Source organism: Oncorhynchus nerka, linkage group LG8 (assembly GCF_034236695.1).
Source record: "Oncorhynchus nerka isolate Pitt River linkage group LG8, Oner_Uvic_2.0, whole genome shotgun sequence".
Classification (NCBI taxonomy): Eukaryota; Metazoa; Chordata; class Actinopteri; order Salmoniformes; family Salmonidae; genus Oncorhynchus; species Oncorhynchus nerka.
Window position 1 is genome coordinate 44,874,046 of NC_088403.1, and position 24,072 is coordinate 44,898,117.

Sequence of the window (24,072 nt, forward strand, 5' to 3'; positions counted from 1 at the left end):
AACAGGAGCCACCTTCACCATCAGTAGAGCTGCTGAGTCTGACCAGGGTCTCTTCTGGTGTCAGGGAGAGATCCAGTCCAGATCCACATAATCATTTATCAGTGATCTTATCACTGTGAAGGATGTTGTGTGTGTGTGTGTGTGTGTCTGTGTGTCTGTGTGTGTGTGTGTGTGTGTGTGTGTGTGTGTGTGTGTGTGTGTGTGTGTGTGTGTGTGTGTGTGTGTGTGTGTGTGTGTGTGTGTGTGTGTGTGTGTGTGTACGTGTCTGTGTGTGTGTGTGTGTGTGTGTACGAGTCTGTGTAGAAATGTGTACTACTTTATTTATTTTCTACAACTACCTCAGAACCTGACAGTGATTTGCTGTTCTCTAGTAACTCCTGGACCGTCTACATCAGTCCTAGTAGGAGTGGTTGTGGTCCTGGTTGTTGCTGGTGTTCTACTGGCCATTCTCCCGGTACTGCTGTGTCGATATAAAAACGCCAAAGATGAGATTTTAGAATTTCTCATGTAACTTTTTCATGAATGTCTAATTACAAAAGTTTAAAACAGTTATGTTTAGCATGAATACAGTGTAGAGTTGTTGTTGCAGTTGTTCTTCATATGTTTAATATTACTGACATACTAACAGTAAGTAGAGATATTAGTGTATTACCTGTATATTTCAGATGCTGGTGCTGCTACTGCTGGACCAAGTGAGGTCACGTACGCACAGATTCAACTCAAAAATTTGGACAAGAAAAAGATAAGTACTTCTCCACTGTCACGTAAATTAATACAAAATGTAGCAGTGTTTTTACTCATCAAATTTGATAAAACATACAAATTCTCTCATCCTTTTCCTCCTCCTCTAAAATGCCAGCTGATCCAAAAGAAAATCCAGTCTATTCTGAGGTCAAGACAGGGAAGACCACAGGTGAGACCCATTCTACAGGTTGGCAGTCGGTGAAATCTAAATGTGCGATTTTTTGAGTTTCAAAGAAGATGCAAAATATGCAATAAACTAATTCCTTCATTTGTTGACTGGAAATGTCAATTATCAGCAGTAACTGACTTGATGTTGATGCGACCTATGCTGAGGTTGACCTTAAACAGAAGGCCAAAGCCAAGAAGAAGAAAAGTACGACTGGACATCCCTCCTTTCATATTCCCCCTATCATAACCTCACACCTCTGATGCATATTGACTAGCAGTATAATATTCTGTGTCACACGCTGATCTGTTTCACCGGTCTTTGTGATTGTCTCCACCCCCCTCTAGGTGTCACCCATCTTTCCCATTATCCCTTGTGTATTTATACCTGTGTTCTTCTGTTTGTCTGTTGCCAGTTCGTTTTGTTTCTACAAGCCTACCAGAGGATTTCACGCTGCTCCTGTCTCTCGATTGTTCCTGTTTTCTTGTTTCCCTGGAATTGACCATTCTGCCTACCCTGACCCTGAGCCTGCCTGCCATCCTGTACCTTTGCCCCACCTTTCTGGATTACTGACCCCTGCCTGCCCATGACCTGTCTTTTGCCTGCCCCTGTTGGATTAATAAACTGTTGTTACTTCGACATTGTCTGCATCTGGGTCTTACCTGAAACGTGATAGGATGAACTGGCCATGACTGACCCAGCAGACCCGGGGCCAACTGCTCAACGCCATCTCCTCCAAATGAGCCACCATCTGCACTCATGAGGAATTGCTTCGTGGCCTTATAGAAGGGGTCCAAACGTTGGCTGAACACCATGAACGGGCGTTGGACATTTTGCTGGAGCAATTCCGCGGCTTGCCTAGGAGACAGCCTACCACGGTGGTAATCTCACAGCCCCTGAGTAACTCAGCTGTTAGCAGCGTCGTCTCATCGGTCACTCCACCTTCTCGGGAGATCCGCTTACTTCCCCCGGAACTCTTCAATGGAGAGCCAAGCACCTGTCAGGTGTTTCTAGCTCAGCGTGCCCTCATCTTCGAGCTTCAGCCCTCCTCCTTCCCCTCGGATTGCTCCAAGATGGCCTACCTCATTACGCTGATGTCCGGGAGGGCTCTCACCTTTGCTACCGCTGTATGGGAACAACAACCGACCATATGCGTTAGTCTGGAGGGGTTCGTGGGAGAGGTGAAGATGTGGTTTTGATGCTTCTCTCTGGGAGAGAAGCTGCCCGTAAAATAATCCAGCTTCGGCAGGACTTCCTTCAGTGTGGCAGACTATGCAGTGAAATTCCACATGTTGGCAGCGGAGAGTGCTTGGGACCAGGAAGCGCTATTCGATATGTTCCTGCACAGGGTCTTGGAGGAGGTCAAGGACGAGCTTGCTGCTCGGGAGTTACCAACTGATCTCGATTCCTTCCCTGCATTGACCATCAGAATCAATGGGTAATTACGGGAACGACATAGGGAGAGTTAATTTGATTTCGCTCGCACGTCCAGTGATTCCACCTTGCCTCCGAGTCATCCCGGAAGTCCCCGATGGTCCCATTGCCGATAGAACCCGAGGCTTCCCGACCTCCCCGGAGAGTCGCCGAAGACGGCTGAGTCACCACTTTTGGAGCCTACGCAGAGCTGGGCTTACGCCAGCAGAATGGCAATACAGGATCAACACTAAGAGTTGTCTGTATTCCTGGACTCTTGGTCATTTTGTGTCTTCTTGTACTTTAAAAAGACCAGGCTCACCGGTAGGAGCGAGTACTCCGGTGGGCCATATGGAGAACTTTTCTGCTTCCCTTGATCGAATGCCTTTTCATGCCATTCTGCTGTGGGGAAACCAGTCTAAATCTTCCCAGGTCTCATTGACTCTGGGGTCGACAAGAGCTTTTTGGACACTACCCTGGCTTCCGAGCTGAACATCCCCATTCAGCCCCTCTCCATTCCCATGGATGTTAGGGCACTGGATGTGAACTCCATTGGCCGGGTCCCTGTGTCAGGGAATCACACTGAAACTATTCCATTTCTGCTCATCAAGTCTCCTCAGATTTCCGTGGTTTTGGGATTCTCCTGGCTCCAGCAACACAATCCCCTCATCAACTGGTCTACTGGTGCCATCATGGGCTGGAGTCTGTGATGCCATGCCCATTGTCTGAAGTCAGCACAACCTGCCCCGGGACATCTTCCTGGGGGCTCGGAAGGTGCCCCGGACCTCTCCGCCATTCCCGCGGAGTACCAGGATCATCGGGAGGTGTTCAACATGGCACGGGCCATTTCGCTCTCGCTGCACCGACCATATGACTGCGGGATTGACCTTCTCCTTAGCACCACTCCGCCCCGTTTGACAACTGTACTCGCTGTCGAGACCGGAGACCAAGGCTATGGAGACCTACATTGGGGACTCCCTATCTGCAGATTTATCCATCCGTCTTCCTCTCCTGCTGGCGCAGGGTTCTTCTTTGTGGAGAAGGACTCAATGACATAACGGTGAAGAACCGCTACTCGCTACCACTTATCTCCTCAGCCTTCGAGCCACTCCAGGTGGCCACCGTGTTTTCCAAGCTGGATCTACGGATGCCTAACACCAAATGCGGATATGGGAAGGGGATGAGTAGAAGACCACCTTCAATACGGCCAGTGGCCACTGTGAGTATTTGGTCATGCTATTTGGCCTCACCAACGCCCCTGCTGTGTTCCAGGCTCTGATAAATGATGTTCTCCATGACATGTTGAACCGGTTCGTCTTCGTCTACATTGATGACATCCTAATCTTCTCCCGCTCCCCCCAAGAACATGTGCTCCATGTCTGACAGGTTCTTCAACGCCTCCTGGAGAATCAGCTGTTAGCTGTTATGGAAGAGAAGTGCGAGTTGCATCGCTCCACCATCCCCTTTCTGGCGTACATCATCTCCGCTGGGAGTGTCCAGATGGATTGCGGGAAGGTGAGAGTGGTAGTGGATTGGCCAGGGTGCAAATGCAAAGTTTCCTGGGGTTCGCCAACTTTAATCGCTGCTTCATCCTGGGTTACAGCACCCTGGCTTCCCCCCTGTCAGCACTCACCTCTCCCAAAGTTCCGTTCATGTGGTACCCTGCTGTTGACCGGGCGTTCCGGGACCTCAAACACCACTTCACCACTGCTCCCATCTTGGTTCATCCTGACCCTTCCCTTCAGTTCATGGTGGAGGCCGATGCTTCTGATGTAGGAGTGGGGGCGGTCCTGTCCCAACGTTCTGCCCTGGACCTGAAGCTACATCCCTGCGCCTTCTTCTCCCATCCCCTCAAAGCCATGGAGAAAAATTACGATGTGGGGAATCGATAGCTTCTCGCAGTGATGATGGCGTTGAAGGAATGGAGGCACTGGCTGGAACGGTCGGATCATTTGTTCATTGTATGGCCCGACCACAAAATTCGAACCACGTGCCGAATATAACAAGTGTAGACTTTTCCAGTGAAATGCTCACTGACAAGCCCTTAACCAACAGTGGAGTTCAAGAGTAGGCTAAAATAAACACAATAAGAATAACAATAACGAGGCTATATACAGTGGGTACTGGTACCAACTCAGTGTACAGGCTAGTTGACTTAATCTTTACAGGTGGGGGCGAAGTGACTATGCATATGTAACAAATAAACAATGAGTAGCAGCAGTACACAAGGGGAGGGGGGGGGGGGGGTCATGTAAATTGTCTGGTTGCGATATTTAGGAATTGTTTAGCAGTCTAATGGCTTGGGGGTAGAAGCTACTGAGGAGCCTTTTGGTCCCAGACTTGACTGACACTCCGGTACCACTTGCCGTGCGGTAGCAGGGAAAACTGTCTGTAACTTGGGTGACTGGAATCTTTGACAATTTTATGGGCTTTCCTCTGACACCGCCTATTATATAGGTCCTGGATGGCAGGAAGCTTGGCCCCAGTGATGTACTGGGCCATTCACACTACCCTCTGTAGCGCCTTACGTTCAGATGCCGAGCAGTTGCCATACCAGGCGGTGATGCAACCGATCAGGATGCTCTCGATGGTGCAGCTGTAGAACCTTTTGAGGATCTGGGGACCCAAGCCAAATATTTTCAGTCTCCAGAGGGGGAAAGGGTATTGGTGTGTTTGGACCATGAAAGTTCATTGGTGATGTGGACACCAAGGAACTTGAAACTCTGTTCGGCCCGCCTGTTCGGCCCGCCTTTTCCTGTAGTCCATGATCAAGACAAACAAGATGAGTGGTTGTTGTCCTGGCGCCACAACGCCAGTTCTCTGACCTCCTCCCTATAGGCCATGTCATCGTTGTCAGTGATCAGGCCTACCACTGTTGTGTCATCAGCAAACTTAATGATGGTGTTGGAGTCATGTTTGTCCACGCAGTAGTTGGTGAACAGGGAATACAGGAGGGGACTAAGTACACACCCCTGACGGGCCCCAGTGTTAATAAGGATCAGTGTGAGCCAAGCTATAGTCGATAAACAGCATTCTCACGTAAGTGTTCCTTTTGTCCAGGTGAGAAAGGGCTGTGTGGAGTGCGATTGAGATTGCGTCATCTGTGGATCTGTTGGGGTGGTATGCGAATTGGAGTGGGTCTAGGGTGTCCGGGAGGATGCTGTTGATGTGAGTTATGACCAGCCTTTCAAGGCACTTCATGGTTACCAACGAGAATGCTACGGGGAGGTAATCATTTAAGCAGGTTATCTTCACTTCCTTGGGCACAGGGAGTATGGTGGTCTGCTTGAAACATGTAGGTATTACAGACTCAGACTCGGTCAGGGAGAGGTTGAAAATGTCAGTGAAGACACTTTACAGTTGGTCCGCGCATGCTTTGAGTACACGTCCTGGAAATCCATCTGGCCCTGTGGCTCTGTGAATGTTGACCTGCTTAAAGGTTTTGTTCATATCGGCTACCGAGAGCGTTATCACACAGTCATCCAGAACAGCTGGTGCTCTCGTGCATGGTTCAGTGTTGCTTGCCTCGAAGGCTTGCGTCAATGGGCAGGTCGCGTCTGGGTTTCCCTTTGTAGTCCATAATAGTTTTCAAGCCCTCCCACATCCGACGAGCATCAGAGACGGTGTAGTAGGTTTCAATGTTAACTTGTTGAGTGTAGGGGGCAGTATTTTCGTTTTTGGCTAAAAAAAACATTTGAAACTGCCTATTTCTCAGCCCCAGAAACTAGAATATGCATACAATTGTCAGATTAGGATAGAAAACACTCTAAAGTTTCCAAAACTGTCAAAATATTGTATGCGAGTATAACAGAACTGATATTGCAGGCGAAAGCCTGAGGAATATCCAATCAGGAAGTGCCTCTTATTTTGAAACCTCTGTTCCTATGCATGCCTATCCTCCATTTAAAGAGATATCAACCAGATTCCCTTTTCTGTGGCTTCCCTAAGGTGTCACCAGTCTTTAGACATAGTTTCAGGCTTTTATTTTGAAAAATTAGCGTGAAGGATGACATTGCGTAAGTGGATAGGTGGGGGCTCTCAAAGTGAGTTTTGCGCAAGTAAATACGCCATTGTTCCTCCCACTGTTATTGAAAAAGCTACACATTCGGTTGATATAATATCGAATATATATTTTAAAATAGTCTGCGTTGTGGTGACAGCTCTTTCCTGTGGATTTCTGAACATAACGCGACAAACAAATGTCGGTATTTTGGGTATAAAAATAATCTTTATGGAACAAAAGGAACATTTGTTGTGTAACTGGGAGTCTCATGAGTGAAAACATTCGAAGATCATCAAAGGTAAACAATTTTTTGATTGCTTTTCTGATTTTCATGACCTAGCTACATAATGCTTAGTGTACATAATGTTATGTTATGCTATCGATAATCTTACACAAACGCTTGGATTGCTTTCGCTGTAAAGCATAATTTCAAAATCTGAGACGACAGGTGGATTAACAAAAGGTTAAACTGTGTTTTCCTATATTGCACTTGTGATTTCATGAATATGATTTTTTTTATTTTTTTTATATTATTTGACTGTGGCGCTATGCTATACAGCGGTTGCTGATGACAATTACCCCGCTACTGGGATGGGTAACGTCAACAAGTTAATCCTGTATTGACTCTCTGCTTGTTTGATGGTTCATGTGAGGGCATAGCGGGACTTCTTATAAGCGTCAGGATTCATCTCCCGCTCCTTGAAAGCATCAGCTCTAGCCTTTAGCTCGATGCAGATGTTGCCTGTAATCCATGGCTTCTGGTTGGGATATGTACTTACAGTCACTGTGGGGACAACGTCATCGATGCACTTATTGATGAAGCCGATGACTGAGGTGGTGTATTCCTCAATGCCATTGGATGAATCCTGGAACATATTCCAGTCTGTGCTAGCAGAACAGTCCTGTAGTGTAGCAGTAGCCAGTAGAACACCAGCAACAACCAGGCCCACAACCACTCCTACTAGGACTGATGTTGAGGGTCCAGGAGTTACACCTGGAGAGAGAACAGCAAATCACCGTCAGACTCTGAGGTAGTTGTAGAAAATAAATAAAGTAACATTTCTACACAGACACGCACACACACACACACACACGTGTGACAGGTTAAAGGACATATTCATAGCCTGTTATACATTGAAAAGTATTAGTAAGTTCATAGTATGTGAGGATCTTAAAACATCTAAGGTTAAAAATATGCATTCAGTATTAGTTGATAGAGATTGATAACATTCATATAATTGTGTTAAAGTTCAAATCTGTCAAAGGGTACGAATTGTGAGAGTAATGTGTAAACGTTATATTGATTACTTTATTTTGTGGTGCCTAAAAGTGTTAATCTGTGATCTACGAAATGCTCTTAATCTATGAGCCGGAGATCGATTGCTCTGGTCTCCACGCATATTCCTGGGGAAATTCGCGGTCTTTTCTCATTGAACTAAATGTTGACTTGAGAATACAACACCGTATCACTCTCGTGATTATTTCTCCCCTGTTTTCAGGGGCGTAACATATTTGGAGGCTCCGCTGAGATAGCTGCTCAGATGTCCAGTTTCCACATCCTGGTCGCTGAATTCCGAGCCAGCTAAATCTCCACATAACAACTCAGGCAGGCTGCAGTGAGGAAAGTGTTGCTGTTTGGAGGAAGTTGGAAGTTAGTGGTTAAGTACGTGTCAACTGAGGCCATTGATCGACCATCAGAGACAGTAAGGACCATCTAATTCAGAGTCAACTCCTGCACAGTAAAAGTTCCTCCTGTTCTGTCAACATGACAAGCGCCTTGGAAGAACTACAGGAAGAGGTAGTAGGAGAATTGCACACCCTGAATAAAGACAAATTACTAGAGATATGTGATTTCCTTGAAATATCAGGCGAACAGAGAAGAGATGTTAAAGATAAATCCCGCATATCATTAATGACTCGCATTATGATGTTCCTTGGAAGAGAGGAAGTCACAGAGTTAGAAGATGGCGGCATGTCGGAATTGTTGCTACTTAAAGACGAAATGACAGAGATGATCAGTGGCAGAGATAACAAAACAGGGCAAATTGACCATGATATTGAACCAGCTGGAACACATCACAGAATAGAGGAACTGAGAACTGTAACCCCACAACAAGGGGTGGGAACTGAGCAGATTACTGCAGCCAAAGCCAGTGATTCTCTGCGTCAGCCCCAACACCATGCCAATCTTCAGGGGAGCGTGCCGCTCTCACCCAATGCACAGCCCAGCTCATACTGGCGCAAAGAGTTTAAAATTTCTGGTCAGATAGGTGAACCGGGCCAAAAAGAAAAACTGATTTTTTCCAGCCTTGCCCATCAGATTGAAAATGGACTTAACAGAGGATATCCTGAGGTAGAAATAGTAGACGCAGTAGTCAGGGCTATTTCTCCAGGCTCACAGCTACGCAGCTACTTGGAAGGTAAACCCCAGCTAACTCTTCCCACACTTAGATGTATCCTGCGTTCCCACTTCCAAGAGAAGAGTGCAACAGAGCTTTACAAACAGCTAGCTTCAGAAGCACAGCATAGCAAGGAGACCCTCAAAGCTTCCTGGTGCGTGTTTTAGATTTGAGGCAAAAAGTACTGTTTGCATCCCAGGAGTCAGAATCAGGGCTTAAGTATGACCCTGCTCTAGTCCAGAGCATGTGTTTTCACACAGTCCTTACGGGTCTCCAGAGTGACAGTATCAGGATAGACATGCAGCCTCTCCTGCTAGAGAGCGAAACATCAGATGAGGTTTTGCTAGAGAAGCTTAACATTGCTTGTGCTAATGAGAGAGAAAGACGAAACAAAAAGCGTTTTAATGTCCCACAGCCTGCTACAACTGTAAGTGTAGTCCAGTTAGAGGATATGCCATCTGCAAAGTGTTCTGTGAAGGAAGCCAAAGCTACGATACCCGCAGAACTGTTAACAGAGTTAGCTGAACTTAAGACAGGTGTAGCTTCTCTAAAGGTCTCAGTGCAGAGATTGCTCAGATTAAGGAGACATTACAGCAGCCTATGTTTCAGTCACAGCCTTGTGCCTATGCCCCACCCCCAGTTAGGAGGCCAGATAGGGACCCCCAGCCACCTGTTTCCCAGCAGCAGTATTACAGCAACTACAGTCGGTCCCAAGCACTTGACCCTGCACAGCATCAATATGCACCTAACTGGTATACCAACCACTCTGCTCAAGCTCCAAGGAGGTGTTTTGTCTGCCAGCAGGCCAGAACAGATGCACGCTGCACACACTGCTTCCGATGTGGGAGTGGAGAACATTTTCAAGCTGGATGTAAAATCCGGGAGCCAGACCATCAAGGGAGGCCCCTTTAAACGGAAACGGGTTACCGCTGAGGGACGAGTGTTAACCGTAGCTACCAAAAAGTCCCAGAAATGTGCAAATTGTGCCAGAGAAGAGTCATTTGAGAACCTGAAACAATGTTCATCATGTAAAGAGACACTGTACTGTTCCAAAGTATGTCAAAACCAACATTGGACTAAACATAAGGAAAAATGCACTCACCTGAAAAGTGACTCTACCAGTGAAAGGTTTTCCTGCACAGAGGAAAATGCCCACTCCTTACCATCCCTAGCTCAAGGTTGCCACCCCCGTAAGGTCACCTCGCTAGTCGGCAGACAGTGCCTTATTGAGTGTCACCTGAATCGCCACCACCTCCAAGCTTTATGGGACACAGGCTCTCAGGTATCGGTCATTTATGAACGATGGAAAGAGGAATCTCTCCCAAACGCAAGGCTGAGAGATGTTTCAGAAATCCTGGACTCACCTGATGATCTAAGGTTGACTGCAGCAAATGGGACTGAAATGCCGTACCTGGGATGGATTGAAACAACTTTTCGTCTAGCCTCTGAAACTGACCAAACAAAGGAACTGATCATCCCAGTGCTGGTAATGAAAGGCTGTCACCTATCTCATCCCATCATAGGTTTCAATGTTATCGAGCACATCTTGACAATGACCGAAAAGACTAAACGATACAGTACAGTAAAAACAGCTTTCCCAAGCCTCAAAAGAAACAAGGTGAGGGCTTTTATACAGGCTGTTAGCGCAGAACAGACAGATGAATACGCAGTGAAAACCAAGAAAGAGAAGGTTGCTGTACCAAAACACAGTAGCATTCAGATTGAGTGCCGTGTAGCTTCCCAGCCTTTCAAAGATGACATGACAATGCTTTTCCAGCCAGACCTGAACCCGCAGTGGCCAGATGACCTTGAGTTCTTTGACACACTAGTCAGAGTCAGTAAAGGTGTTTTCCAGTTATCCTGCTTGATGTCTCTAACCCCACTGACCACGACATTGCCCTGCTAGGACGCACAATAATCGGTACAGTACAAACCATTATGACTGTGTTACCTGCCCAAGTCTTTGAAAAACTGTCACCTCAGCCACAGTGAATCACACCAGCGTTCGAACCCCATGTACTGCTACTGAACAGTGGGATCCACCAGTAGGTTTAACTCACCTAACCGAAGAACAGAGAGGTTGTTAGGAAAATGCTTAGAGAAGAGTGTCACTCCTTCTCCAGATCAGACAATGACATTGGCTGCATTGAACGATTGAAAATGACTATTTCTCTAAAGGACTCTGAACCAGTAAAGCGCACATACATGTCAGTGCCCAGGCCACTGTATCAGGAGATGAAGGGTTACATTTATGACCTCATAGTCCAGGGCTGGGTTAGGAAGTCAAACTCTTCATTTTCTTCACCTGTCGTGTGCGTCGTAAGAAGGACGGGACCCTCCGGTTGTGTATAGATTACAGAGACCTGAACAGAAAGACACATCCCGACCGCCAGCCCATCCCTCGGGTCCAAGACATCATGGACAGTTTAGGTGGTAATTCCTGGTTCTCCTCTTAGATCAGGGGAAAGCGTATCACCAGGGGTTCATCTCTGAAGAAAGCAGACCACTGACAGCATTTGTGACACCGTGGGGACTCTATGAGTGGATACGTATGCCATTCGGCCTCATGAACGCTCCTGCAGCTTTTCAGCGGTGTATGGAGGAGTGTTTGGAAGGGCTCCGGGATAACATCTGCATTCCTTATCTGGACGACACGCTAGTTTTCAGTAAAACATTCAACAGCCATGTGAATGATGTGCGAAAAGTTTTGCAGCGTCTCAGAGAGTATGGCATTAAACTCAAACCAAGTAAGTGTGATCTCTTTAAACCCCAGGTCCGTTATTTGGGCAGAATAGTGTCTGCAGAGGGCAGCCGAGTTGACCCAGCCGATTTTGAAGCAGTAAGAGCATTGAAAGAAATCAGACCAGAGACTGTGGGCCAGCTCAGAAAAATGCTTGGTTTACTCACGTACTACAGACAGTACATCAAAGACTTTTCTAGGAGTGCCAGCTGCCTGTATGACCTCCTGAAAGCAGATTCAGAGAAATTACCTGACCACCCACGGAAAACAAAAACAAAGAAAGTAAGTCATGTGGTGCCCTCAAACAAGCCAATCCTGGGGACTGACCAGCATCAACAGGCACTTGAACAGCTGATTGAGTGTTTGCTTCACCCACCAGTTTTAGGTTTCCCTGATTTCACTCAGCCATTTGTTGTACACACTGATGCGTCACACCAAGGCTTGGGAGCAGTTCTTTATCAAAAGCAAGAGGGGAAGCTTAGGGTCATTGCTTATGGCTCTCGAACCTTAACAGCAGCTGAGAAGAACTATCACTACCACTCGAGCAAGCTAGAATTTCTAGCTCTAAAATGGGCAATCACTGATAAGTTCCATGACTATTTGTACTATGCTCCCACCTTCACTGTATACAGCGATAACAACCCGCTCTGCTACATTCTGTCTACTGCAAAACTGAACGCAACCACTTCCAGGTGGGTTGCAGACTTGGCTGATTTCCACTTTACAATAAAGTACAGGCCAGGCAGAGAGAATGGTGATGCAGATGCTTTGTCAAGGATGCCACTGGATGTAGAGTCACTGATGAGAGAATGTTCTGAGGAGCTTCCACCAGACACCATCGCCGCCACGATACAAGCAGTTGAGGTACAGAAAGAGGCTGTTGTACCTTGGTCATTTTCAGCTGCATCTATGTCAGTATCAGCTGAAGGTGAGACAACCACTGCAACAACCAGCTCGATCCCAAAAGATGGGATTAGAGAAGCACAAGAATCTGATCCAGTCATCCGTCCTGTGCTCAATTTCAAACTGTCGGGTTCCAAACCGCCAGTTAAAGAGCAAAAGAAATTCAGTCCAAAGACAAAATGCCTATTCAGAGAATGGGACAAATTGACAATAGACAGTGATGGCATTTTGTACAGAATCACTACAGCCCGCAAGCAGTTAGTTCTACCAGAGCAGTACAAAGGTAAAGTGATGGAAGAGTTGCACAATAACATGGGACACCAAGGTACTGACCGCACTGTATCACTAGTACGTGACCACTTCTTCTGGCCATATATGCAATCTGACATCGAGCACTATGTGACTAAAACTTGTAGCTGTGTCAAGCAGAAAAGGCCAGCCCATGCAACAAGAGCTCCTCTGACAAACATTGTGACAACACAGCCATTTGAACTGGTATGTATAGACTTCCTTCATCTCGACAGATGCAAAGGAGGATATGAGTACATCCTCGTGATTGTTGATCATTTTACACGTTTCACTCAAGCCTACGCCACCACATCAAAGTCAGGTAAAACTGCTGCAAATCTCATCTTCAATGATTTTGCCCTGAAGTTTGGGTTCCCGTCCCGCATCCACCATGACCAAGGGGAGAATTTGAAAATCAGTTGTTCCATCAGTTAAAGAAACTCAGTGGCATGGCGGGGTCCAGGACAACACCCTATCACCCGATGGGAAACGGTCAAGCGGAACGCATGAACAGAACATTGTTGCAAATGTTAAAGACACTAACTGAGACACAAAAGTCAAATTGGAAGGAGTCTCTGAACAAACTGGTTTATGCCTATAACTGCACCCGTTATGTAAGTGACTGGCTATTCACCATTTTATCTTCTGTTTGGGAGATCACCCAGGCTTCCAGTTGATATGCTCTTTGGATTGTGCACAGAGGCAGGTTCCAGTAACCAGCGAGAATACGTGGAGAACTGGAAACGAGGGATGGAAGAAGCATACGCCATTGCAAATGAAAATGCTCAGAAAGCCGCTGAAAGAAGTAAGAAGTACTATGACACTAAAGTTAGGAGTTCAGTGCTACAGCCTGGCGAGCGAGTTCTGATTAAAACCTGACACCAAGAGGAGGACCAGGAAAACTCCGTAACTATTGGGAAGATACAATTCACACAGTGGTGAGACAAATGGGTTCAGACCTGCCGATTTATGAATTGAGACCAGAAAAGGGTAGGGACGCTCCAGGGTCCTGCACAGAAATCTGCTCATGTCCTGTGACCACTTACCTTTGAGACACAACCAGAAATGACCAAAGTGGACAAAAGTCAGAAAACGAGGAGACACCAGCCTGCATCACAGACTCTAGATTCTGATGAAGACAGTGGGGATGAATATGACCTTCATCATGATCCGCTACAGGTTCCCACATCTCCTACAGTACCTGAGGAGAGGAATGCTGAACCAGCGAGAGAGTGGGAACACAGACCCCAACAGTGAAACAGACAGTTGCAGTGCCAGTCCCTTATACACTACCAGCACAGCCTCTTGTTGAAAAGCGGCTGGAGGAGACAACAGTTAAAGACCTACCTGCTGAGGAGATTAACTTGCCTGCTGAAAATTTGCCTGATGATCGTCCACCAAGTGCCTTTCCTTCATATACTGATGCTGCTGAACCTGAGGAACCAGCCTACCAGCTGCCACAAAGAGAGAGACACCCTCCAAGACGTATCACCTATGATCAGCTTGGTATCCCTTCCTGCTACAGTATACAGCCACAGCCACAGTTGTTCCCTGTCTACTCTGCACCAGGACTGGTTCCATGGCTGCCATCACTACAGCAATGTTACTTTCAGCCACCTTACATGTATGGGCTTCAGCAAACATGAGGCTACAGAGTTGACATGTTTGACCATGGACTACTGTCAGATTTCACAGACTGTCAAAAGAGACAATTTACAGACTATGCATATAGATCATTAAAATTGATGGACTGTTGATCAATAGTATGAGAAAATACTGCTTGTGTTATATAGCTGGTCAACAGATATGGACTGTGAATATAACTTGTTAGTTATATTTGAACTGTGACCCGTGACTTCTGCTCAAGTACTACCTTACAGAAGAGGATTTTCTAGGTCCAGTGCATACGAACTGTTGAAGAAGACAATGTTGGTAATGTTGGGACAACATTTATTTTGTCGGGGGAGAGTGTGACAGGTTAAAGGACATATTCATAGCCTGTTATACATTGAAAAGTATTAGTAAGTTCATAGTATGTGAGGATCTTAAAACATCTAAGGTTAAAAATATGCATTCAGTATTAGTTGATAGAGATTGATAACATTCATATAATTGTGTTAAAGTTCAAATCTGTCAAAGGGTACGAATTGTGAGAGTAATGTGTAAACGTTATATTGATTACTTTATTTTGTGGTGCCTAAAAGTGTTAATCTGTGATCTACGAAATGCTCTTAATCTATGAGCCGGAGATCGATTGCTCTGGTCTCCACGCATATTCCTGGGGAAATTTGCGGTCTTTTCTCATTGAACTAAATGTTGACTTGAGAATACAACACCGTATCACTCTCGTGATTATTTCTCCCCTGTTTTCAGGGGCGTAACACACGCACGCACGCACGCACACACACACACACACACACACACACACACACACACACACACAGACACACAGACAGACACACACACACACACACACACACACACACACACACACACACACACACACACACACACACACACACACACACACACACACACACACACAACATAATTCACAGTGATAGTGACAGGATCACTGATGATTGATGATATGCATCTGGACTGGATCTCTCCCTGACACCAGTAGAGACGCTGGTCAGACTCAGCAGCTCTACTGATGGTGAAGGTGGCTCCTGTTGTAGTGTGTCTGCCAGACAAGGTCTCTACTTTCTAAGTGTTGTCTTTCTACCATGTATAGCTCCAGCCACTGTCCAATTCCACTGAACACGTCAGAGTTCCTGTCTCTCCAGTGTATGCCGGGTTTGGATTCACGTTCAGTGCAGTTTCAGGAAGAGCTAAGAAAACAGAGAGCAGAAAATCAAAAACATCTGGATACATGCTTGGTCATGTAAAATAATGTATCTGTTGCAGTTAAGTTTTGATTGAAGTTGAGTTTACATACTCTATGTTGACTCCATTCAGTTAGAATTGACACTGTTTACAGTACGGTATTTACATTAACCCTCCTTGGCTCAGAATTCAGAAAGTCCAGATAGTGATTGAAGATAAATAGTGAGCTCACCAGTGACGCTGATGTGGAAAGATAAGCTGAGATATGAATTATGGGGCGGTCTTGTCCTTGTCCCCTCACACTGGTACTGACCAGCCTGGTCAGAGAGGGAGGTGGTGGTGGTTTTACTGGTCTGACTTGAAAGCTGTTCTTTATTTATTAACCAGTAGCAAATCCAGTCTGTGTCGTCTGATAGTTCACACTGCAGCTTGACAGTGTCTCCAGAGTAGTGACTATCTTCACTGAGGCTGTAGGCAGAGCTGTGGAAACAGTTCATTGAAGACAAATGCAGTTAGTGCATAAATCAGTTAAAAGTATATTCTTAGTACCATACACCTGTCACCGTCAGTCTGACTGAATCACTAAACTCAGAATGCTTCTTCTGATCAATATGTGTACCGACACTTGTAGTCACCACTGTCTGAAATCTTAACCTCACTGATCTCATATTCATGCTTCCTACTAAGGAAGTCTACACTATCCTTGCTCCATGTGTATTTCCAGTCAGTGACTTCTCCCCTATGTATGTTACAACTGAGTGTGACAGACTCTCCACTGAATATCTGGGAGGATTTGGGGTGCATGGTCAGAACAGCATTTGCCCGTCCTGCACAAAATAAAACCAGCATGAAACAATTACTTTAACACCTGTTATTTTGAGACACTCAAAACACAAAATATGTCTATCCAAAAGCAGCTTTAAAAATCACAAAGATATATGATGAAGCATAAAGAGATGGAGGCTTGATCAAGTGTACAAATATCTACCATCATCATCTTCAGTGTCCAGAGTAGATGTGTGTAGTCAGCACTACAACAAAGATAGTAGAGATGAAATAAATAACAACATGCCATATTCATGTTTCTGATTACGTGGTATTTTATTTTAAAGGTGTAATCTGCAATTTCTACATCAATTTCTGCACTTTTAAATGAAAGTAGCAATTCAAGTATTTTACTGTCATAACCCAAAATTGACAGTTATTTTATGGCAATTATTATAAATAATGTAGATGAATGAATTTCCTTAGCCCCATCCCTCAGCCGTATACCACAACAAGTGACAGGGTGGTCATTTTGTTGTAGTTTGAATTACGGACTGCAAGTTTAAATATCCACCGACTTCCCATGTTCTGCACAGAGAGTGTACAGAGACCAAAAACACAAAATCACCACTCATTAATCTCTTCAATTTATCTCACTGTAGCGAAGGAACCCTCAACCATTTACAATAATCACAACTTGATACTACAACACATCCAACAAATATAGCATTTTGTATTTATTGCGGTTGTCAGCAGATTTTTAGAAGCATTGAGTTAGCATCAATCTTTAGTTCCTGGGTAATGACCTGATTAAATGCACACCAACACACTAACCAGGTCTGCATGGCATCGGCTATACAATCTCAGGTTCTCACAGAGATGCAACATCTATGTAGGGTGGTCACATTCTTACTTCATATCTCTACCATATTTGCTGCAATTTCCTTTTAGTGCCGTTTAGTAAGGTTTTGCACTGTTTTCTCAATAAGGATTAAAAAAACGAAAACAAATCTAAAGCATGCAACTATCTTCATTTCCATTCATGTCTTCGTAAATCAGGTAATTAATTCATTCTTAGTAAATTAGGTAATTTTGTTCATAAACAAACACACTAACTCATGTCATCATATAGTAAGTAGAGGGGTTTGTCAGAAGGACTGTGATGTCGAGAAAGTCACTTGTCTGTGAGGACAGATTTGAGCATACCTTGCTCTGTTTGCTACTAGGTAAGTACGGTCTGCTTAGATCACGCCTCTTCACCGTCAAACACAAAAACAGAGAGAGAAAGATTCAAGAGACATAAAAAGACTGAGAAAAAAATAGTAGCGTGTTTATATTCTGACCAATTTCTCCTTACGGTTGGCTACATGGTCTCCCACTGGTTCCTTCCTCATTATTGGAAGAATTAAGACCTGAATTGATGATATCAGAGCTTGTGGTTTGATATCAGAATGTGTAGATGTTTGTTTCAAGTTGCACCCACAATAACTAGATAGATACATCTTTACACCCCTTAACAACAATGAATACACTTTTGGAATCTTTTTAGATTTATCCAAAGCATTTGACACGGTTGATCATGAAATATTACTTTCAAAATTGCATTATTACGGTTTTCATGATTATACATATAATTGGTTACATAGTTATGGTTATGATAGAGAACAATTTGTTCATGCAAACGGATGTTTATCTACCAGGGCCAAGATATCCTGTGGCGTGCCACAGGGTTCGATAATTGGGACCTTTTTTTGTTCCTGATCTAATTCAATGGCCTTGCTGCTGTGTCTTCTACCCTACTTCCAATTGTCTATGGCCAACATTTCTGAATGTTTCCAGATAAATAAATAATATGTAAATATTTAAAAAAATATCTCATGTTATTGTATTCAACAGTAAGAATAACAAATATATATTTATTTTAAAGAACCAGAATCTCAATTGGTGGTAATGAAATGGAACAACTCACATCCACTAGTGTAACATATAGCTGGGAGTCAGACCGCAAGTGCATGAACCACAAGTCGTGTATATCAACATGAACCACAGTCAATACTGCCTGGGGAATGGAACTAAGGAAGTGACAGATATAGGGGAGGTAATCAGTCAAGTGATAGAGTCCAGGTGTGTCTCATGATGAGACACAGGTGCGCGTAATGATGGGTGCCAGGTGAGCGTAACGATGGTTGCCAGGGCCGGTGGTTAGTAAACCAACAATGTCGAACACTGGAGTTCTAACTGATGAAAAGTTATCGTGGAAAGATCATATTCTATTTGTCTGTAGCAAAGTGATGAAATCTGGTGGTATTATCAGAAAGATTAGTGGTTTGGTTCATCAGGATTGCTTCCTAACTATAGCTTAATTTACCCATTTCTAATTTACTGTAATATTGTCTGAGCCAGGACATATACCTCCTACCTACACAAATTACTCATCATACAAAATACATTTGCAAGACTAGCCACATCCAGTAATTACCTGGCTCCATCTGCTCCTTTGTTAAAGAATCTCAACATCATGTCTGTTGAAGACATTAATGTACTCCAAAAATGCACTTAAACCTCTCATACCTCCCAGACAGTTTACGTATACACTTCAATGGATTAGATTCGATACAGATTAATTCTGAAATCATATCAAATCCAATTTTATTAGTCACATGAGCTGAATACAACAGGTGTAGAACTTACAGTGAAATGCTTACTTACGAGCCCCTAACCAACAAGGCAGTTAAAATAAAAACAGATAAGATTATTAAGAGATAAAAGTAACAGGTCATTAAAAAGCAGCAGTAAAACAACAACAGCGAGACTATATACAGAGGGGTACCGATACAGAGGTAGTATGTACATGTAGGTAGAGTTATTAAAGTGCATCGAAAGTGCAGCAACCTTTTCAAGGAAGTAGCCCTGTAGTTTTCTAATGTTTGTTAGCTTTTTGAATGGCCTTAAAAGGGCAAAAATGTAGCGCAATGTTCGTCAGCGCAACATTATATTAAAAGGCATCTGGCAGGAGTAAATTCAGCCACAATCACAAATATATTCTGATAAATATATATTTTAAACAACTGCATTTTCACAAATGTAATATATAATCGCCAAGCCCATTCAAAATAATTAGGGGACCGACTCCGGAAGAATGATGTAGTGGGGAGTCACTTTCATGGCGTATAGGCATAGATATACACACAAACACACTGGACCAACATTGTCCTCGCGAGAAAAATAAATGCTAAGGTTTTTCATGCCAGATTGACATCATTTACGTTGTCATACTAGCCAGATTAATAAGAATAAATTATATGTTCCGTGGAGACCACAGATAACAAGCTATTGAGTAACAGAAGATCAGAGACCATTGACAGCCATTTTACCAGTAGGTATAGTAACTTGTCATCTTTCATGTTCAACAACACACCAATCACATGTGACAACAGGAAACACAGCAGGTCAAAAGCAAGCTTACTGTAAGGCCAGTAAGGTCTTCCATATCACTAGAAACAGAAAGACAGCATCCCTGGGTGGGCTCAAATCACAAACTTTTAAATTAACAGTCTAACGCGCCAACCAATTGCACCACAGAGACTTGTGGTTATACTGACCCTCAGCAGGCCAAAGTCTCATGGAAGCTCACGCCAAGTCAGGAAGGGTCAGTTCACATCTCCACAATGTGAAAAATGTCATCCCTGGGTGGTCTCGAAGCACCAACCTTTAGATTGACAGTCAAACACGCTAACTGATTGCACTAGAGAGGCTTGTGTTGGCATTGACCATCAGTAGGGCAAAATAACAGGAATCTTATTACAGGTCCAGGATGTCACATCCACATCATGGAGCACAACAAACTGAGAACTGTCGTACCTGGGTGGGCTCGAACTACCAACCTTTAGATTAACAGTCTAAAGCACTAACCAATTGCGCCACAGAGACTTGTGGTGTAATTGACCCTGACGCTTGATCACTGGCCATTCGTGCTCTCATCCAACTGAACATGGAGTTGTCGAAACAACAACACTTTGTTCCAATGGTTTGACCATCAGCAGGGTAAAATAAGAGGAATCTCATTACAGGTTCAGGATGTCACATCCACATCATGGAGCACTACAAACTGAGAACTGTCGTCTCTGGGTGGTCTCGAACCACCAACCTTTAGATTATAAGTCTAACGCGCTAACCAATTGCACCACAGAGACTTGTGGTGTAATTGACCCTGACGCTTGATCGCTGGCCATTCATGCTCTCATCCAACTGAACATGGAGTTTACGAAACAACAACACTTTGTTCCAATGGTTGTGTTAACGTGCATCAAAAGTGCAGCAACATTTTCAAGGAAGTAGACCTGTAGTTTTCTAATGTTTGTTAGCTTTTTGAATGGCCTTAAAAGGGCAAAAATGTAGTGCAATGTTCGTCAGCGCAACATTATATTAAAAGGCATCTGTCAGGAGTAAATTCAGCCGCAATCACAAATATATTCTGATAAATATATATTTTAAACAACTGCATTTTCACAAACGTAATATATAATCGCCAAGCCCATTCAAAATAATTAGGGGACTGACTCCGGAAGAATGATGAAGTGGCTAGTCACTTTCATGGCGTATAGGCGTACATATACACACAAACACACTGGACCAACATTGTCCTTCTCATGAGATAAATATAAATGCTAAGGTTTTTCATGCCAGATTGACATCATTTACGTTGTCATACCAGCCAGATTAATAAGAATAAATTATATGTTCCTTGGAGAACACAGAATGATCAAGCTATTGAGTAACAGAAGATCAGAGACCATTGACAGCCATTTTACCAGTAGGTATAGTAACTTGTCATCTTTCAGGTTCAACAACACACCAATCACATGTGACAACAGGAAACACAGCAGGTCAAAAGCAGGCTTACTGTAAGGCCAGGAATGTCTTCCATATCACTGGGAACAGAAAGACAGCATCCCTGGGTGGGCTCAAATCACCAACTTTTAAATTAACAGTCTAACGCGCCAACCTATTCCATCACAGAGACTTGTCATATCCACATCATGGAGCAAAACAAACTGAGAACTGTCGTCCCTGGGTGGGCTCAAACCACCAACCTTTAGATTAACAGTCTAACACGCTAACCAATTGCGCCACAGAGACTTGTGGTGTAATTGACCCTGACGCTTGATCGCTGGCCATTCGTGCTCTCATCCAACTGAACATGGAGTTTACGAAACAACAACACTTTGTTCCAATGGTTTGACCATCAGCAGGGAAAAATTTCAGGAATCTCATTACAGGTTCATGATGTTACATCCACATCATGGAGCACAGCAAACTGAGAACTGTCGTCTCTGGGTGGGCTCGAACCACCAACCTTTAGATTAACAGTCTAACGAGCTAACCAATTAAGCCACAGAGGCTTGTTGTGTAATTGACCCTGACGCTTGATCGCTGGCCATTCGTGCTCTCATCCAACTGAACATGGAGTTGACGAAACAACAACACTTTGTTCCAACGGTTGTGTTAACGTGCATCAAAAGTGCAGCAACATTTTCAAGGAAGTAGACCTGTAGTTTTCTAATGTTTGTTAGCTTTTTGAATGGCCTTAAAAGGGCAAAAATGTAGTGCAATGTTCGTCAGCGCAACATTATATTAAAAGGCATCTGTCAGGAGTAAATTCAGCCGCAATCACAAATATATTCTGATAAATATATATTTTAAACAACTGCATTTTCACAAACGTAATATATAATCGCCAAGCCCATTCAAAATAATTAGGGGACTGACTCCGGAAGAATGATGAAGTGGCTAGTCACTTTCATGGCGTATAGGCGTACATATACACACAAACACACTGGACCAACATTGTCCTTCTCACCGAGATAAATATAAATGCTAAGGTTTTTCATGCCAGATTGACATCATTTACGTTGTCATACCAGCCAGATTAATAAGAATAAATTATATGATCCTTGGAGAACACAGAATGATCAAGCTATTGAGTAACAGAAGATCAAAGACCATTGACAGCCATTTTACCAGTAGGTATAGTAACTTGTCATCTTTCAGGTTCAACAACACACCAATCACATGTGACAACAGGAAACACAGCAGGTCAAAAGCAGGCTTACTGTAAGGCCAGGAATGTCTTCCATATCACTGGGAACAGAAAGACAGCATCCCTGGGTGGGCTCAAATCACCAACTTTTAAATTAACAGTCTAACGCGCCAACCTATTCCATCACAGAGACTTGTCATATCCACATCATGGAGCAAAACAAACTGAGAACTATCGTCTCTGGGTGGGCTCGAACCACCAACCTTTAGATTAACAGTCTAACGCGCTAACCAATTGCGGCACAGAGACTTGTGGTGTGATTGACCCTCACGCTTGATCGCTGGCCATTCGTGCTCTCATCCAACTGAACATGGAGTTGTCGAAACAACAACACTTTGTTCCAATGGTTTGACCATCAGCAGGGTAAAATAACAGGAATCTCATTACAGGTTCAGGATGTCACATCCACATCATGGAGCACAACAAACTGAGAACTGTCGTCTCTGGGTGGGCTCGAACCACCAACCTTTAGATTAACAGTCTAACGCACTAACCAATTGCACCACAGAGACTTGTGTTGTAATTGACCCTGACGCTTGATCACTGTCCATTCGTGCTCTCATCCAACTGAACATGGAGTTTACGAAACAACAACACTTTGTTCCAATGGTTGTGTTAACCTCTTCAGTCGACCCTCTACTTTTTTGAACATTTTGTTAAAAATCGCGCAACATTTCAGCGCCCTGCTACTCATGCCAGGAATATAGTATGTTCATATGGTTAGAATGTGTGGATAGGAAAGCCTCGGACGTTTTTAAAACTGCATTTTTAAATCACGACTGTGGCTATTAAATAACGGGACGTTACATCGGAAAGTGCAGGAAAACCTGATCACAGAAAATGGAAATAAATATCCTTGCGCCACTTCCAGCAATTGTTAACAGTGAGATAAATATAGATAAGACTAAGGCATTCAACTCCCACAGCATCCCCATGTTGTCTAGAGTCTTGATGAATTGAATCCTCTTTGATTCTTGGTTGAACCGAAAGAGGGGCACGACTTACCTCCGGTCTCCGCCCAGATCATTCCGGAAGAGCTTCTCCTGAAATTTTTTCCAAGACGACAGCTAATGATATTTACAACGCCACGGATTATTTTTATCGCTTATTAACGTTTACTAATACCTAAAGTAGCATTACAAACGTATTTCGAAGTGTTTTGTGAAAGTTTATCGTCTACTTTTTGAATTTTAAAAAATGACGTTACGTTGTGAAATCGCTCGCTCTTTTTTTCGTTTATCACACAGTCTACATATAACGATATCTTGGCTTTATATGGCCCGATTTAATCGAAATAAAGACCCAATAGTGTTTATGGGACATCTAGGAGTGCCAACAAAGAAGATGGTGAAAGGTAATGACTGTTTTCTATTTTATTGTGCTGGTTTGTGTCTCATCCAAATGCTAATTATTTTGTTTACGTCCCCTGCTGTGCTTTTCTGTTGTAGTGTATTGGTGCATGCTATCAGATAATAGCTTACAGGTTCATGATGTCACATCGAAAAGCATTTTAAAAATCGGACTTGTTGCCTGGATTCACAACGAGTGTAGCTTTAATTTGATACCCTGCATGTGTATTTTAATGAACTTTTGAGTTTTAACTAATACTATTAGCATTTAGCTAGCGCATTTGCATCTTCCAGAGCTCTGGAGTTGGGAAACAAGCGTCCCAAGTAGTTCCAATGGTTGTGTTAACGTGCATCAAAAGTGCAGCAACATTTT

General features: G+C 43.8%; 1 protein-coding gene and 1 non-coding gene across 2 annotated transcripts in view; both read right to left on the bottom strand.

Moving 5' to 3' along the window:
* Positions 1-15,380: 15,380 nt before the first annotated feature.
* The window catches only part of LOC135572704 (uncharacterized), a 221,963-nt gene continuing 213,271 nt past the window's right edge, over positions 15,381-24,072 (bottom strand). The window contains exons 5-6 of the mRNA XM_065021135.1: positions 15,718-15,942; positions 15,381-15,490 (exon numbers count right to left, since the gene is read on the bottom strand). Coding sequence (XP_064877207.1) covers positions 15,381-15,490; positions 15,718-15,942 — 335 coding nt within the window. The remainder of the gene's footprint in view (positions 15,491-15,717; positions 15,943-24,072) is intronic.
* On the bottom strand, positions 20,370-20,443 carry trnai-uau (transfer RNA isoleucine (anticodon UAU)). The gene has a single exon. It is a non-coding gene; the product is annotated as a tRNA-Ile (tRNA).